At 43.1% G+C, this 18,073-nt stretch overlaps 1 protein-coding gene across 1 annotated transcript; it reads left to right on the top strand.

The window, feature by feature from the left end:
* The first annotated feature begins 2,130 nt into the window (after positions 1-2,130).
* Positions 2,131-17,924, top strand: LOC124204061 (metabotropic glutamate receptor-like). Its single transcript, XM_046601069.1, has 16 exons — positions 2,131-2,278; positions 2,454-2,546; positions 2,748-2,970; positions 3,041-4,218; positions 5,882-7,284; positions 7,398-7,671; positions 10,410-11,047; positions 13,424-13,536; positions 13,632-13,763; positions 15,058-15,312; positions 15,724-15,915; positions 15,985-16,065; positions 16,139-16,359; positions 16,439-16,505; positions 16,599-16,803; positions 16,870-17,924. Exons 5-16 carry the CDS (start codon positions 6,540-6,542, stop codon positions 17,199-17,201), a joined length of 3,255 nt encoding a protein of 1,084 aa, XP_046457025.1. The 5' UTR covers positions 2,131-2,278; positions 2,454-2,546; positions 2,748-2,970; positions 3,041-4,218; positions 5,882-6,539; the 3' UTR covers positions 17,202-17,924.
* The last annotated feature ends 149 nt before the right edge of the window (positions 17,925-18,073 follow it).

Below are 18,073 nucleotides of genomic sequence, written 5' to 3'. Positions count from 1 at the left end.
TAGACAGCGGCGGGATATCTTTTATTTTTGTCGTTGAATAAGTCAAGTCAATTATTAAAGGGGCCTACTTTATACATAAGATGATGAAAGATCTTGCGTCCAACCCAGAACAGGTCCAGTGTCCGGCCCATTAAATAGCTCAGATGACAGATGAGTCTCTCGAGCAGCAGCAGCAGCAGCAGCTCTATATACACACGTCAAGGATGTTATTATATGAAGTGCGCCGACAGCTGTATAATATTTATGTGCTCCGGGGGGTGGGGTGGGGTGGGGGGACGATATAATACAACAACTTCATTAAATCAAAAAAGAGAAAATGGAGTAGTATTGCACACACCACTTGCTTTGAGTCGCGAGTGTCAAAAAATCTTAACAGCCACGCCCTTTTTCTTTTTTAAAAAAATAAAAATCATCAGACAGAAAAAATAAACTTTTCGGGTTTTTTTAAAATCCGGAATCTGTATAAATCGCCGGAAGTTTGGTGTCAAATTCGTGTTGAAAACTTTTTTTTCCCCTCATCCGCTGGATGGATTTTGATCAAATATCTTTTTTCCGGTTTATATTATAAATGGAATAAAAGAAGAAGGGGGAGTTGAATAAAAGTTAAAAAGGCCGGAGCTGTGTGCCGAGTTTAGTCAGAAAATCGAACTGTGACACAGGGTAGCGTATCCACTTTGATATTATAAAGTTGAAAAAACTCCCAAACTTTATCCTTTTTTTTTTCTTTCGTGATTGTTAGGAGCGTCGAGTATTTCCACATCAGGATTTCTATAATATTCCTTTTTTTTCTCCTCATTTGCATACATGTCGCCATTTAAAAGGTGCACAGTCAATTTCACTAATTCAATTCCAATTGGATTATATAATATGAAATTTAACAATGCTAAAATAAATATACATACACGGTAGGAGGAGTTTGTGTAACTCTAGCATCGTGATTATATTGTAATACGAAAGGAGGGTACCAACTTATATTACACACACATATCTCCCGTCTACACGTGTCGTATAGCTCTTATAACGTCTAAACTCTCCTTCGCAGCAGAGCAGAGTCGAACAAAGTTTTGAGAATAACTATAATATAACCCCGGCCAGCACAGCAGCAGAGTTGGCAGCCCAGGCTCTAGACACACACATAGTTTCCATTTCTGTGCATACATCTTTTCTTCCATTGTATATAGACGTAATATAATGTAGTGTGTATGTATAGCTAGGCTATACATTTGAAACTACATATATATAGTATTACAGCCCGTGTTGTGTGTGCAGACATGTCTATATGTAAAGGAATGAGCAGATTACATCATTATAGAGCCACTCCATTTTAAGGCCTATTGGCGATTTCCAACATATATAAATATGAGACATGTCTGCTCTTGTTAAATTGACAATCTGCCAGTATTATAGGAGTCTGAGCGATTTGAATATATTACATAAAAAGGCTGTATATGTGTATTTCTGATCTCTGTGTGTGTGTGTGGGCGTCAGATCTTTCTAGCAGTATACGTGCTGTGCATTTGAGATTTCTAGTTGAGCCGGGACAAGCGAAAACCGCATTCCATTTCTACTATACAATACGCGCCCGGGTCTATTATATATATATAAAACGCGGAGGTAAATCATCCGAAAAGAAAAGAAAAAAACGTGATTTCGTGAATTTATTAACTCTCGGCATCCAACAAAACCGAATATGGGTATAAGAATAGATTCCATCATTTTTCCTTCTTCTTCGATGAAATATTCATTTTCCAATTACATGTGAACAATCTACGTTAAAGGTCGGCAGTCTTCCATTTCTATTTATGATCGATTTAATGCATTATTACGACAGAAAAAAAAGAATCACCTTTTAATTATTAATGTCGAGTGTTTAGGTATTATTCCACTTTTGGCTGACTAAAGTGGGTTCTGGTCGGTTTCGGTCTTTTTAAAGTAATAAACTTATAATTTCTACTTTGGTCTTGATTGTGTTAGCAGAGCTCAGTGTAATTTGATGAGACGAACTATTAGATACTAAAAATAATCCTGATCGGTTCGTTTTTGAGCGGTTTGGATTTTGGGGGGATGGGGTTCGATTTTTAATCATTTCTAATCGATATCTTAGAAATGACTAATTAGAAAATGAGTGTCGTCTGCTTTCGTATTGTTTGCGAGTTTGCACAAAGAGACGATGGCTGCTCGAAAAATAGCTCAACAAATAAAATTTGGATTTAGACAAAATGTGGTCGTCGTGTGGACTCTGGTGTCTACATGCTCTCCACGCCATGATGTTTGGAAAGTAATTAAAACTTAACAATACTAAGGAAATGATTATGGCAGTTTCCATATAGAAGAGTTAAACCTGGTTAAAGTGTAAACCCCAAATTTGTGAAATGGTATTAGTTGGTCATGATGATGTAAGCCCCTTGTCAATGCATAGCAGTTTGTACTCTGTAACCTTTCCCTTTGTGCAGATTTGTAGCCTGGGCCAGCCATCATAACTACAACATGTGCAAGTTTTGCTTGTGCTGGACATCAGCAACAATCTCAACAAAATCATCGCTTGGGTAATGATTTTTCGTTACTTTTATTAAGCTGCAAGATATTTTAATGATGCATGACTTGCACCACAGCGGAGTTTTACATGCAATCATTAAATTCCTCTGTTTAACAATTATGGTGTATATACCCAGTGTCACATTCACAACTTTTCCTTGTTGTTTCTCTCAATATTTTTCGTAACCATTTTTTTTCATTTTTTTATTTAGGTAAACAACATCCTTTGGATTGGAGAAACTACCAATGTCGTTCGAGTTAACCAATCTCTTTCCTTCCTCTGTCTTTAAATATTCTCGTGTACGCCCATGTGAGTGCATGGGACTGTGGGTGTATTCACGAGAACCCCATTTTCCCGCCTGGTGGGATTTTTAACTTTTCAGCGGATGGATGGAGCACTTTGAGATGCCTTTCCGTTTTTCCCCAAACTTAAAGGTAGGACAGATGCATTTTCTATTCTTCCTTTTTGACTATTGGATGGAATTGATTATAAATCGTTTCTCAGTAGGCGACAGAGTACAATTATTCCTAGGCGGTTGACTGCTGTGGAACTGCTTTTCTCTTGTGAACGTTGACTCTCAGTCAGAGTTCATTAAATAATTCATTGGCAGTAACGACTGCAGATCAGACCCCCGCTATTGTGTGTACTACCACCCAACAAATCGAATTCGAAAGATATTTGATCGTCAAACACTCGAAGCCAAAAAGTACAACCAGAAAATCGTGTGACCTTCCGACCAGCAGCACCTCCTCCTCGCCGTATAGAAGTTGTCCACCCCCGAAAATTTCGTTAGCAAAGATCTGGTGGCCCTCCAACAGCATTTTCATCGATTGAGTCGAGGCATCACGAACGAAAAAGAAGATTCGTGAGCCAAGAGAGACTCGTCATCATCCCCCACACTGGGTGGAAAAAGAGGGGTGGGGTGGGGTTATAGTAAATCTCTCCCCCCCTTTTCCCATCCATCGCTCCCAGTTTTCTTCTTCGATCTATAAAGAAAGAACGTGATTTCGACTGCTTTTTATTCATAGCCTCAACTCTGCTCGACGTCCATCCTCACAGATGTACATACATACCGGCCCAGGGTGGGTGGGTGGGTAACTCTACATCTTAAAAATATAACGAGGAAAATTACACATTTACCAAATTTTTGGGAGGCGACATTTCTGCCGGAAAAAAAGAAGATATCCATCGATGGCATGGGCCGGCCAAAAGAATAAAAAAAAAAGAACTGAATTATTGGGGATATCAAATGGAGCGAAGAAAAAGAAGAGAACGAACGAACGAACGAACCAAAGACTTTTTTTTTATAGAGAGTCAGCGCATCTTTTTTCTTCCATTCTGCTGCTGCGCAATATAACCGGGCGACGTGAGAGCAAGCGCGGGCAACCCCCCCTCCGGCCACTGGGCCAGTCACGGCCAGAGCCAAAGAGATGTCTGAGCGTGTCTGTCTCTGTGTGTGTCTAGTTTCTCGATAGATATTAACCCAGTGCGTGAGTGTCCCTTCCGATGAGTTTGGGGGCTCATCCGACGACGCTCGGATCGACGCTCTTCGCATCTCTCCCACCCGCCCGCTCGCCAGTCCCGCCGTTTATTAGATAACCGCTCCCCTACCCTGAACGAGGCTCCTGAGACTCCTGCCTACTACTACACCACTTTGAGAATTTGACGCTGCTGCAGTTTAGGTGAGTAACTTTGAAATCATTTCCGGCCTTAGATGAAGTAGTTAAATCATTTTATTTGTATCAGGAGAATGAACGCGGTATAGTGTTATAAATCTTCTTAATGATGTGCAAGAATGTTTTCTTTTAGAAACAAAAAACAAAAAACCATAATTGATGGATCTTTTAATGTCGCCCGGCGACACATCTAGATCTCTCTATAGCTGGCCGTCCCCCAGTTCTGTTAATGAGAAAGCTTTGCGGGGGGGGGCTAGTGTGTGTGTTATATACAACGCCCTCTCTAGCGCATCAGCTAAAGATGAATCCTATATAATAATGTTAAGGAGCGCCTACAACATTTACGGATGGGTGGACGACATTTTATTCTATGGGGTTTTGTATTATTATTATTATTATTATTTAAACTGGTGTAGTTGTAGTGCAGTAGGCTGAATCTATTTGATTGCTTTTGATTGACGTCTAGTAGTTATATTCGGGTGTGATTGGCTCCTATTATGAATGCGTCGAGTTTGACTTGCGTGACGTTCACTAGATTCAAAAGCCTCGTCATAATGGGCTCCTTGATCGTATGGGGGGGGGGGGCTGTCAAAAGATTATTTCATCACAGACTATAGTGGCGTATATATATGTAGGAAATGCTTTTCCTGGCTGACTGGGCTCCTTGAATATTATTTGTGTGTGTGTGTGTGTGGTTGCTGCAAAGAGATAATCGATCCGCAAACAAACGGAAGAAGAAAAGTTTGGCTCCTTAAAAAAGAAAAAAAGGGCCGATGGATGTATAGAACTGCATATACAACACACACAGAGAGAACAGCTCCTGGTTCATATATGTATAATCAAAAAGTCAAATAACGCAATCACAGCGCAATCCAAAAAAAAAGCGAGCCTGTGTGCTGTGCAATGCTCCTTAAAAATCCTCCCCGGAGGCTGTTGTTGTTTTCGCCCGAGTGCCGCAGGGTTTTTTGTTGTTTTTCTGATCCAAAGTCATTTTAAAATACGCGCCGACTTTGCGATTTAGAAATACAAACATTTTTTCTCTCTTTCTTCTTCTTCTTCTTCCCATCGCTCCTTTTTGGAATAGGATTCAAGGAGCCGTTTTATTTTATTTTATTTATTGACGCCCGAAGGGGTTGAATAGTCTACTCAAAAAGGAGACGGACTTGACAACAACAACAACAACAATAGCAGACACAACTCCTTGGCTCCTGGCGGCTCTGAATCATTTAAGGAGGACCAAAGTCAGGAGCTATATAACATGTACGGCTCCTAGCGTCTCTCCTCCTTTGCTGGAGAATAGCTTAAAGGTTGTCTATCTAACCCATTGATGAATGCATGTGCGGCTCTACCCAGCTCCTATACAGGAGCTCCTCTATCCGAATTGCTGTGTGTCTGCAATATATATATACATATACAACATCAGAGAAGAGGAAGAAGCTAGAAGGAGCTAGGAGCTAGGAGCTAGACAGAATAGATATGTGTGCTCCTTCCTCTCTCTATATCGATTGATAGCCGATGCCCTTTGTTCTCTTCTTTCTTCAAATAAAAAAATTCTCCCGCCACCCCCAACCACCCACACCCACCCCCTCCTTTTTTTATAAATAAATATTCAATCATTCACGCGGGAATTTCAAAAAAAGATGATGATTCAAATTTTTTTATTATTCAGTGGAAATGGAGCCCTCCGGCAGCAGTGGGACGACAACTGGGCAGTGATTAGTGAAAGTGCGTGAATGTGTCAATTCCGGCAGAATGATGAAACCGGAACAAGTGTCGGTGCGTTCTGTGATAACAACCAGCAGCCTGGAACAACAACAACAACAACAACAACTGGATGTTGACGCAATTGCAGAGGTGAATTTATCGTGGAGGTGCCGGGAATTGATGGCGAGGCTGGCCAGCAGCATCGATTCTACTTCGTTACTATTAGTGGACAATATCAACGATCAGTCCTCCGCCGCCGCCGGCCCGTCGTCCGGCTTAATAACACGAGCCCGTTCCTTGGGGCATTGCCGCAGGTGATGATCTATCGCCAACAAGCGCCCTCCAGAAATTCCAATTAACTGCCGGCCCGCATAACAAAAACACACCCACCCACCCACCTCGTTTGTTTGTTTGTTTATTGTCAGCCCAGCAGCAGGACGGACGGAATATCATAATTTTCACTCAGGGGCGTTGGCCGTTAGATAGAAAACGAATATATAAACAAATGATTAACAGTGCGACACCTGTGAAATTCCGTTTCAAACGCCCTGGACAATCAAAGTGAGCCGGGCCAGCAGTCGAGTTTGAGTGGCCGCCGGATCCAGTCGGGTGTCGCGGTAAAAATGGTGTCCAGGAATTATCGCCATCGTCGGATGATGATGGATCAGCCGTGTCCATCCGTGCCGGACGGACGTCAATTAATGTGGTTCATCGTTTGGACGTTCCTGTGGCTGGCCGTCCTTCAGGTCGTTGGCCAGCAACAGCCCATGCTGTCGACCATTGGCTCGTCACCTTCCAACTCGCCGGGGGCATCGATCCAGTTGCCCGGCGACATCATCCTGGGCGGATTGTTTCCCGTCCACGTCAAAGGCGAGAAGACGCCGTGCGGATCGGCCGTCTACAACCGGGGCATCCAGCGGCTGGAAGCGATGCTCTTCGCCGTGGACAAGATCAACCGTGAGGGCCGGCTCTTGCCCGGCATCCGGCTGGGTGTCAACGTCGTCGACACTTGCTCCCGCGACACTTACGCCCTGAACCGATCCCTGGAATTCATCAGGGCGTCACTCAACGCCATGGATCATTCGTCCAGTAGTTTCAGTTCCGGCGGTGCTAGTGCTGGTGGCAATCAGTTTGTTAGTTCGGCTTCCTTCCAGTGCCGTGACGGATCGACGCCCAGGGACCGGAGGCCGCCCAGTCAGCAGAGCAAAGGATTCGGTCCCGTTTTCGGCGTCGTCGGCGGCTCCTACAGTTCCGTCTCCATCCAAGTGGCCAATCTCTTGAGACTCTTCCGCATTCCGCAAATCTCGCCCGCCTCCACGGCCAAAGTACTCAGCGACAAGTCCAGATTCGAATTCTTCGCCCGCACAGGTTTTTGGAATATTTTTTAAAAAAATTTGGCGCGAAAAAATTTGAAAATTTGAAAATTTTGTTTTTTTGGCGCGAAAAATTTTTTAATTCAAATTTTTTTTCAAATTTTTCAGTTCCGCCGGATGATTATCAGGCTATCACGTTGGTGGATCTGGTGGAGCGATTCAACTGGACTTACATCTCGACGGTGGCCAGCGAAGGCTCTTACGGCGAGTCGGGCATCGAAGTGTTCCACCGGGAGGCCGGCGCCCGCAACATTTGCATCGCCGTGGCCGAACGCGTTTCCTCGACGGCCGACGAGCGGGTCTTTGACGGAATCATCCGCAACCTCTACCGCAAACCATTCGCCCGGGCCATCGTCCTCTTCACCCGGGCAGACGACGCCAGGTTAGTCCGTCGTCCATTATTCCACCATTTCGATCTGGGCAAAAACAAAAATATAGGAGCCACGCCCTAGGAAGTAATTGAAAAATAGGAGCGCGCCAGGTTTAATTTGTTTGTTCCCCCAGGATCGCACATATTATTTAATATGTCGGTTGTCTAATATTTCGATCGATATCACCGCCACCAAATTGCCCAGCTCTCCCAACACCCACAGCTGGTGGGGGGTGTGCATTTCGAGCCGCAGATGTCCGTCTGGTTGTATAAGCTTCTTTTCTAGACGATAACAAGTCGGGCCAGCAGCTAGCACCCGCCCGTTTCCCCCGTAAATAGACGCCGACAAACACCCCAAACTTTGACAGGATTTAAATCGAAATCAATTTTCTTGTTGATTGGAACTTGTTGCGCGTAACAACAGCTGCAGCAGCAGTCCAGCCTATTATTAGAATCTCTCGCCCGTCGTGTTGTGTGAGCTGCATGTTAAAATGGACGTCATCATCTCTCTATTATATATCCCCGTCCGTCCGTCCGTCTGGGGTGGGCTGTATATCAACCCATCAAACATCTCTCGACGTTGTATTTATATTTCTAATATGAAAAATCTCGATGTACTTTAGTAAAAAATAAGAATGAAAGGCGATGACGCCATAGGGGAGTCTCAAGCAACAAAAGAGACGCGTGATGTGTTTGAATGGGCCGCCAGATTGCTGGAAACAACTCGACAAAAAGGAAAAACCTTTCGAGAAATTTATTATCAAGTGCTCCTGGGGGGTTTTTCTATGCGTGACGCGCCAAGGAGCTGCAGCCCACAGGATCTATTTTTGTAAAGGATTTCAAATCGATTTTTTAGTTTTCCTTATAGCCAAAGGAGGAGGATCGCCGATAAATAAAAATGAGAAACGTCAACGGGATCGATTGTTTTTTTGTTTAGCTGCTCATTTGTTATTTGGCAAAAAAAGATGAACGAGATTCCCTTTCACAAACGTACATAATATGTCGTACACACACAAAGTTGGGTGTGTCGAACAAAAGTGTGCTGACTCTTGTTGTCTGTGTAGACGTAAACATTTGTCCTTTTTTTGAGATTCAAATCAGATTGAATATCAGGAGCCCGCCTCCTCATTACCATACGATTAGAATTTATTGACTATTTCGATTTATTTTAACTTGAAATCCGGCAACTGTCAAATTGATCGCAACATTTTGACGTCTCAATGTTTCGATCCGAGTCTATAGTGGATTATTATTATTTAGACGTGTACTATAGTCGGCAGGGGGAGTTTATCGATCAAGCCGAGTTGAGCTTTCTCTACACACTATTTGTCAATTTAAAGTCTAGATCGCTAAATAAAAAGAGTTAACCCATCGCATACATGTGAAACCCCCCTCGAAAACTTTGGCCAAATTCTATCGACTATTAAATGGCCCCCCCCAATAAATGCAGATATCTCGTGTATCGGCTGGTATATAGAGGCTATAGTTATATTTACTTTGTCGGGTGAGTTGACGTTTTTCTTAGTTGGGAATATCGAAACAATTCAAACCACCAACAACTCGACCCTTTTATTGGCTGCCACCCATTTTTGAATCCGAAAAAGTTAGACGATGCGCCAAACGCGAATTGCAGCGAAAACACGTGGCATTTTTCGTTTGACTAATAGTATAGAATCGTGTTTTTTGAAGGGATGAAATACCAGTGCAAATGGATATAGAAGAAAGTCTTGGTTTCGCTATTTATAAGAAAGATTGGATCCATTTGTCATTGATTTTTTGAAGAAAGTTGTTGATGTTTTCTCATACAAGCATGGCACTTTGGGGTACGTTAAGTGCTGGGTTTAAGTGGTCTGACAGGCTGACCCAAGATGCAAGTTGTCTGGGAATTTTGAACCAGGAGGAATTAAATATATTATTAATCTCAATTCTGTCGTGACAAGTGTCCAATTAATGATTCAGTGTGGGTAAGAAATAATTAAGTGGTTGAAATGGCCTAGTCTCTGTGAGGTGTGAAGTCTGTGACGTTGTAGTTATGACAGGGCTGAAAACTTTTAAGTGTTTCAGTTTGTCCATTACTTACATCTTGAACATTAATATGTTATTACTTGCAAGTTGTTACTTTTCCATACTAACTATGTGATGGACTTGATGCAACATTTGTTCAACCAGGTTTACGTTTTCAGCCAAAACGTTCCTTGCACATCTTGCAATTTTGATTGTTCATTGTAACTGACTTGATCCTGATCTTGTCACCTTGAAACATAATCACAGTACTCAATTTCAAAATCAATAACCAAACAAAAAACCAATTTCCCCTGGGGGCAAATTAAGATGTTTTTTGTACATGTCCAATTATTTATCAGAAAGCTAAAAATGGGAAAACGGTCACGTAGAGAATTAAAAAGGATCGTTTCCTTGTAATTGGCTTTCCCCCATCAAACTGACCCTGAAAACCACAGCCCCTCTCCAACCAAAATTAATCCAAGACTAAATGTTTATTCATTTAGAGATGAGCTTAGGCCTACACACATATCTATTCTACAAAAAGGGGAAGTTGGAACCTATCTATTCAACCCACAGCTCTGACAAATAGGAGAGCAGCTCATCTTTTTTCCCATCGAATAATCCCCCCCGTCCAGCCGACTGTCTCTCTATAAAACCCTATAAATCGATAACGTAACTATTATATCGATCGATCCATCAACCACCCTTTTAATGTCTTGATTCTTTTGATTCTATTGATATTACAGGGGACTTTTAGCTGCTGCCAAACGGCTGTCCATTACTTCGCACTTCATTTGGGTGGCCAGCGACGGTTGGGGACGCCAGCACAAGCTGGTCGAAGGCCTGGAGGACGTGGCCGAAGGCGCCGTCACGGTGGATCTCGAGTCGAAAAGCGTTCCGGGCTTTGACGACTACATGCTGTCGCTGACTCCGCAAAACAACCAGCGCAATCCGTGGTACGGCGACTATTGGCAGGAGGTTCACGGCTGTTTACTACCCCACAATCTCCAGCCGCAGTCGGACTCCTCGTCGGCGGCCAGCAGCGTCGAACAGCAGCAGTCGACGCTCCAGCAGCCGGGCAACATTTCCATCTGTCCGGCCGGATTGCGGCTGACCCATTTGGGCTACGAGCAGGACTCTAAGATCCAGTTTGTCGTCGACGCCGTTTACGCCTTCGCTCACGCCATTTCAGCTCTCCAGCGTGACGTCTGCTCCGGTTACAACACTTCTTCTTCTTCGGCTGGATCATCACATCGTCGAGGCCAGCCGCACAACGGAGCCGGACAGCGTCACCATCCGCCCGTTTACGGGGCCTGCCCACAGCTTTTGAGCTACGACGGAGGCGATTTCTACACCAAATATCTCCTCAACGTTTCCTTCTTGGGTATTATATCTTAACATTTACTAATTTGATTTTCTATATGCCAGCCCATTTATCTTCGTTATTATTCCATCCGCTGGATAATGGAGCTGGAGGATGAACGTTAACGATGTTTTCAACGGGAATAATGTTTTAGTTTTTAATTTTTTAGATAAGAGAAATGAGTGACGGGAATCGACAAAATGGCCGTCGCCTATTTAGATGTAACTGCATTTATTCGTAGTAGATAGACATTTACCCCGGCCCACGGGGGGGTTGGAATGGAGATCCATTATGTATAATAGCTGCGTGACGTCTCTCCCGCACGTGCCGCCGGCCCAGAAAAAAAAGAAAGAAATGTCTGCCGGACCGCAGTAGCCTATTACTTATAGACATATATATTGTATATCATTCACAGCGGTAGGTTTATTTTCATTTACTCATGCGAAACAGCAGGTCCATCTCTTTCTTTCTATTTTGATTGATATCAAACCGACACACACACACACATGCACACTCTGACCGATTGAATTCATCAATCGCAAGTGTGTACGCGTGCTCCAATCAGAGCTGCGCACGAATCACGTCTATATAGGGAAATCGATTACGACTTCAAAAGGTCAAACGCGTGAGACTATTGTTGTGTATTTTTGATTGCGCGCTGTATTTTTTGAAAAAATTGTTTTGATAGCGATCCTTAGTAGGCTCAGGCTTGGGGTATCAAAAGATGAAAGATGTTTCAACATTCCTTGATCATCGCCAGGCCCCGATGGCTGTTGCCAATCTAATCGTTTTCTCACATGAAACGAACTGGAGCAGAGCTAGTCTAACGCCAATCTGTCTACACAAGTCTAGTCTAGTCTAGTCTAGAAAGGGTAGGCGGGAAAAGAAATAACATTTAAATCTTTGCCTATTGTGACGTGTTTGGATTTTTATTTATTTCCGAGAATGCCAAACAAATGAAAGGAAGGAAGAGGGGGAGTGAGCTGAGCTTTATACATGGCCTATATAATAGTACATACACACAACACGTTTCGTAATAATGCAGATATACTTTGCTCCGTATTTTGATGATTTTTCCTACGTGAAATGAAGAGGGGGATCAAAAGAGATATTGTCTAGAAAAATTGGCAACGCCATGTTTTCTCTCCCCCACTATTTTCTTTTCTTTATTTTATACACAGAAAATAGGATGAAAGCCTATTGGGCTGAGTCTGCATCTCTTTTTTTCGAGATGATTATACACGTCGTTATTATTTAATGTAATAGTCTCTCTCTCTCACTATGTAGTTGGCGTTGGCAGACATACACACACAATAGCAAAGTGAAGACAAGAACATGTTTAATTAAAAGCCAACCAAAGTTTGAGACATGTGTGCTGCTGGCGCTTTCTACATATATAGATAGATATATTGTACGAGCAAACTTTGATGGGAGAGCCCCGAAAACTTTGGGAGATTAGTTTCTGATTGTGCATAATAGAGTTTAGGTGGAGAACAGGCCCAGGTTATATAGTAGAGACATAATATACAGCTATATACTATATAGCCTTTTTTTTATTTTATTATTATTATATTTCCCGTCCATCATCATCCGGAGTAGCCTAGTTGTAGTTTTTCTACCTTTTTCTTTTTTGAATTATTCACAGTATCGATCAATCAGGTCCCGGCGTTTCTATCGCCACCGCATCCATTTGTCTTTTGCGGCCGTTATATATGCACTTGACAGCTTTCTGGAGAATCTATAATCTTCTTTTTATATTTCGATATGTGGGAAAAGTCACTCTGAAAATAAAGTGGGGCGACGGACGTATTTAAATCGAGGAAATGTGATCGGTTTTCATAGTATATATATATCTAGTAGGTTCTAGATATACTACATATTTGAGGGCTGTAAATCTCAAGCTGTTGGGATAAAGCAGACGTGTCGTGACATATCAGCGCTCACACAGCAAAAAGCACTTTACACACTGTGTTATATATATATATATATATATTTATATATAAATAAATAAATAAATAAATAAATACGGGAGAGTGCCGTGTTGAGTGCTGTCTTGTCGCATTTTTGTCCCCGTGTCCACGCGACTCTTCTTTTATTCTTTTTTTCTCTTATTTTTAGATGTAATGTTATATACACCATGGCCATATAATAGCCGAGGCCAGCACCGGGCTCTCTCTATAGCTCTAACTCAATGTAACTGGGAGATAGAGTGTATAATTGTATTTATTACACGGCCGGCTAGGCCTATCTCCTCAATGTGTCTCCTTTAAGGTTCCATTTCTTTTTCAAAATAGATTTTATGGCTGGATCGATACTGGAATTTTTTTATTCTTCCATCAATTTTTCTTATTTTTTAAAAATCGTTAAAAATTCATTCATTTTATTATTCATGTGCAGATCCGGCCGGGAGTGAGGTGAAATTCGATGCCAGGGGCGACGGATTGGCCCGTTACACCATCATGAATTACCGACGACTTCCCAACAGCGCCAACAATGGCTACGACTACAAGGTCTAGAAATTCATTCATATTCCAACTTTATCTTTATCTCTATCCGCTTTTATATTGTAATAATATGCAAATGATGATGTTTCTGAAAATGACAGGAAGTTGGCAAATGGTACAATGAACTGGAACTGGATCCGGCCGAAGTGATCTGGACCCGCGAGCAATCGGCCATCCCATCCAGCGTGTGTTCTCAGCCCTGCGGCGTCGGCCAAGTCAAAATTACCCAGCAGGTGAATTATTAATTAACACTTTGGAAAATTTTCAGTCTCTCATGTATCGATTTCCCCAGACTCTCTCTCTTATACATTTGCATAATAGGAGAAAAGAAAAAAAAAGAGCTTTGAAACGTTCAAAAAGGGAAGATGGAAATGTCTATAATAGGGGCGGGGAAGGGAATTCGATTATCAATTCCCCTTTTTTTATTTTCTTATTCATTTGAAATTCCCGCTCTCTCCTACATTTTATTCCGGGCTTCCATTTTTAGTATTCCGGCAGTTTTACACAGGAGCTGGAAGAGGCTCGTAAAAGCCGATGTATAATATCATCGCCACTCGAATGATTACATCAATTGATATCCTTGATAATTTCATCAGGAGCGATGGAATAGAAAAAAAAGTCGATTATAATACAAAGGCCCCTTCATTAAAAAAAAGGAGTGGGGGGGAAATAAAATATGTTAATCATTTCCTTCCTTCCTCCGGCCGGTGGAAATTTAGTCGCCCGGTATTCAAAAACGACGAAAAGACATCAAAGATAAATTGGCCTTCGGCACGATATCTATTAACGTCATTTTAAAAAAATCTAAAAAAATAAGAAAGGAGCCAACGGTTATTCCGCTCCTGTGCATTATCGTCTAATAGCTCATCATCATATTCCGGGCTGCTACGGCGAGCGTGATAATGTGCACAACTATTAGCCAAAGTTCCGCTTCTCCATTTCTCTTTCATATCCTGGAAAATTAAATAAATAAATCTAGAAAAGTCAACTCTCTCTTTAGCTAGCTAGCTAGTTCGATCGCCAGCTCCTTTCATCATTTTGCATCAGCTCCTGGGCGTGATTTATATATATTTATTAGAACGTGATGGTTGGCTCCTTTTTCTCTCCCCCCCTCTCTCCTCCTTATTATGTATGCTGTGTGTATACATGAAGTAGGGTGGGTAGGGCAATCAAAAGTCTCCGCAGGCCATCCGTGTGTATAGACGATGGACTTTTGAGATTATTCAGACGGCCGGAAGGCAGCAAAATGGGACGCTCCTGATTTTCGATTGATGAGAAACAGGGCGGAAACGGGGTGGTGGTGGGTTATAGATCCATTCCCCCCCACCCCTACCCCCTAGTCGTCATCAGGATTTTCTATAAGGAAGAAATAGGAGCCCGGATGTTTGTTTAATGATCCTTGCCAATCTGGCAATCTCCCGCCAACGATTGCGCAATAGTAGGACCCGCAAAACCTTCCGGCTCTAGGGGTGCTGATGGTATTTTGCATTTGTTTTTTAATGGCTCCTGAATTTATTTCACAAACAGGGGGATACTTGCTGCTGGAGCTGCGACCGGTGCGATCCTTGGGAGTACGTGGAGAACGAGTTCAAGTGCGCCGACTGCGGTCCGGGCAGGTGGCCGTACGACGACAAGCACGGCTGCTTCGACCTGGACATGCAGTACATGAGGTGGGACTCGCTCCTGGCCATCGTGCCCGTCTGCGTCTCGTGCGGCGGAATCCTCCTCACCGTCACCGTCATCTCCATTTTCATCCGGCACAGTGAAACGCCCATCGTCAAGGTATACACCAAATAATAACCATCCAGCCCACTTGGAACTCCCAGGGCCGCCGATCCCATTTCAACGAGTCCAGTCAGGATCATGACGCCGTCCATTGACAAACAATCCAAGGCGCCGGTTGACATATAAAAGCAATCCGGCACTCTCTCTGTACTATGCCCGGCGACATAAAGGAGCTGCTCCCTGATCGGAAATGGGAGCCATCAGGAGCACTTGACGTGGGGTAGTACTCCTACTCTATAGGAGCTTATTTGCATATAAGGAACTTTAGGGCATTCAAAAGACTACTGACGTGGGTGGTGGGGTAGGACTATAGATTGAAATTGTATTATTTCTAGAACTGCTGAATTAATTGGGTATTGTATGATGATTAACATTTTTGTAAATTTATGCGGCACTTAATATTTTTAGGCTTCCGGACGTGAATTGAGCTTCGTGCTGCTGGGCGGCATTTTGCTCTGCTATTTCAACACGTTCACTTTGCTGGCCAAACCGATGGTGGTGACCTGCGCAATCCAGCGGCTCTCGGTCGGCACGGGATTCTCCATCGTCTACGGCGCCCTCTTCACCAAAACCAACCGCATTTCCCGCATCTTCGACTCGGTAATCCAGCCCCCCTTTCAATCAATAAGTTAACAATTTTTTAATTGAATTTCAATTTTGAATTATCAGGCTTCCCGCTCTGCCAAACGGCCCAGTTTCATCAGCCCGAAATCTCAGATGGTCATCACGTGGTGCATCATTTCATTCCAGGTTTTATTTTAAAAATATTTCCGCTTGAATTCATTCTAAACATTTTAAAAAACGATGTGGCTGAAATGTTAAGATGCTGGGCACGGTCCTGTGGATGTGGATGGAACCACCGGGTATAAGAGCGGCCTACCCTCAAAGAGACCAAACGATCCTCAAGTGCCGCATGGAGGACTCTTCTTTCCTGCTCAGCCAAGTCTTTAACGTCCTACTCATCGCCGTCTGCACCGTTTACGCCGTCAAGACGCGAAAGATTCCAGAAAATTTCAACGAATCCAAATTCATCGGATTCACCATGTAAAATTGCCACACCAAAATTATTTCTAATCCAATCGCCCAAAAGTTAATTTTATCGATTTAATTTCGGCCACCAAAGGTACACGACTTGTATCATCTGGCTGGCCTTTCTGCCCATCTATTTCGGGACAGCAAACACCAACGAGGTTTGTGCTGTGGCTTCATCCAGGCTCGGGCTGCGTGAATTATTTTTTAATTGAAATTGATTTTTTTGACTTTTCTGCATGCGCTGCTTTCAGATTCAAATAACGACGATGTGTTTGACGATCAGCCTCAGCGCCACGGTGGCGCTGGTGTGCCTGTACGTGCCCAAAGTGTACATCATCGTTTTCCATCCGGACAAGAACGTCCGCAAACTCACCATGACTGCCACCTACCGGAAAGCGCCCGTCCGACAGGGCACGGCCACCACCCCGACTGCCAACAATAAAAATCATCACCCGGGTCAATATTTGATTTAAAAATTATAAAAAAAAAATGATTAATTTTAAAATTAATTTGCATAAATAGGCGTGGGATATTGTTGCGACTGCGGGCAGGAATTCTCGACGGGCGGTGAGAAAGGGCGGCCGACGGCGGCGACCCAGCCAGAGTCGTCATCACCGCAGCAGCAGCCGTCGTCCAACAATCAGACGGGCAGCAACAACACGGGAGCGGCTCGCATCATAGTGGCTCCTGTGGACCAGGAGAACTCGTCCATGTGCAACGAGTCGGCCGAGGAGACGGACACCAGCAAGAACAACACGCCAATCCCATCAAACCGGAGGCAGCACGTCGTTCACGTCGGACTCTCCTCCGACGGCCTACTGCTGGACGATCACGAGAACGTGACGCTCCTCTGAAACTAAACCCAATTGTTTGTTGACATTAACCCACAAAAAATTTAAATTCTTTCTATTATAAATAATAATTACAATAATAATAATAATATGACGTGACTATTTGAAAAAATGGAAGAAGATTTTTGCTCACTATGTCATGTGCTGCTGCTACTGCTGCTGCCCTCGGTCCCCCTCCCCCGCTCCTTTTTATTTATGAATTGACCCCACCCCAAATTCACGACTATCCACCACCCCTCACCCCCGCCGCCATACAAAATTCACGCGTGGTTGAATCCAATCGGAATACCGCAGACATCCTCTCAATCTCAATCTGTTCTCGCGAGAGAGCGGCGATCGATTTGTGTGTGTGTATAGTCAACGATCGATCGCCGGATGGATGGATCGACTTTTTTTTATTTTCTCCCGCCCCGACTCCCGCCAATGTACATGTCCAGTTTTTGTTTTATTATTTTATTTTATTCAAAATAATTCCACGTCACGGTCAGCCGATCGATTTGCATATATGAATATAAAATTTTTTTTTTAGTTGTGTTTGTAATTTTGAAAAACCAAAAGAAAAATAATGATATCAAATTTGAAATTGGCGCGCAAATTTTCACGCCGTTGGATTCGATCAGTTTTAAACGCGATCGAATTCACATGGAGATGATTTGATGCCACTGCTGCCCCTCTCTTTTTGTCATTATAGAAAATATTATATAAATATATTTGACTTGTAGAATGGATGGACAATCGATTGACATGACAACTAAAAAACAAAATGGAATTGTGTACGTACGTAATAATAATAATAATAATAAACGGCTCCACACATTTTGGCCACGCCCACTCTTTATGGCACTCTTGTGACCGCACTCTATTTTAAAAAGCGG

Source organism: Daphnia pulex, chromosome 10 (assembly GCF_021134715.1).
Source record: "Daphnia pulex isolate KAP4 chromosome 10, ASM2113471v1".
Classification (NCBI taxonomy): Eukaryota; Metazoa; Arthropoda; class Branchiopoda; order Diplostraca; family Daphniidae; genus Daphnia; species Daphnia pulex.
The sequence above is the reverse complement of the archived record's forward strand: the minus strand, read 5'-3'. Positions and strand labels throughout refer to the sequence as shown.

Coding starts and splice junctions, on each gene's coding strand:
- LOC124204061 (XM_046601069.1), top strand. CDS start 6,540: ATGGTGTCCAGGAATTATCGCCATCGTCGGATGATGATGGATCAGCCG. Junction 13,537..13,631: donor ACAATGGCTACGACTACAAG/GTCTAGAAATTC, acceptor TGAAAATGACAG/GAAGTTGGCAAATGGTACAA. Junction 16,506..16,598: donor GGACAGCAAACACCAACGAG/GTTTGTGCTGTG, acceptor CGCTGCTTTCAG/ATTCAAATAACGACGATGTG.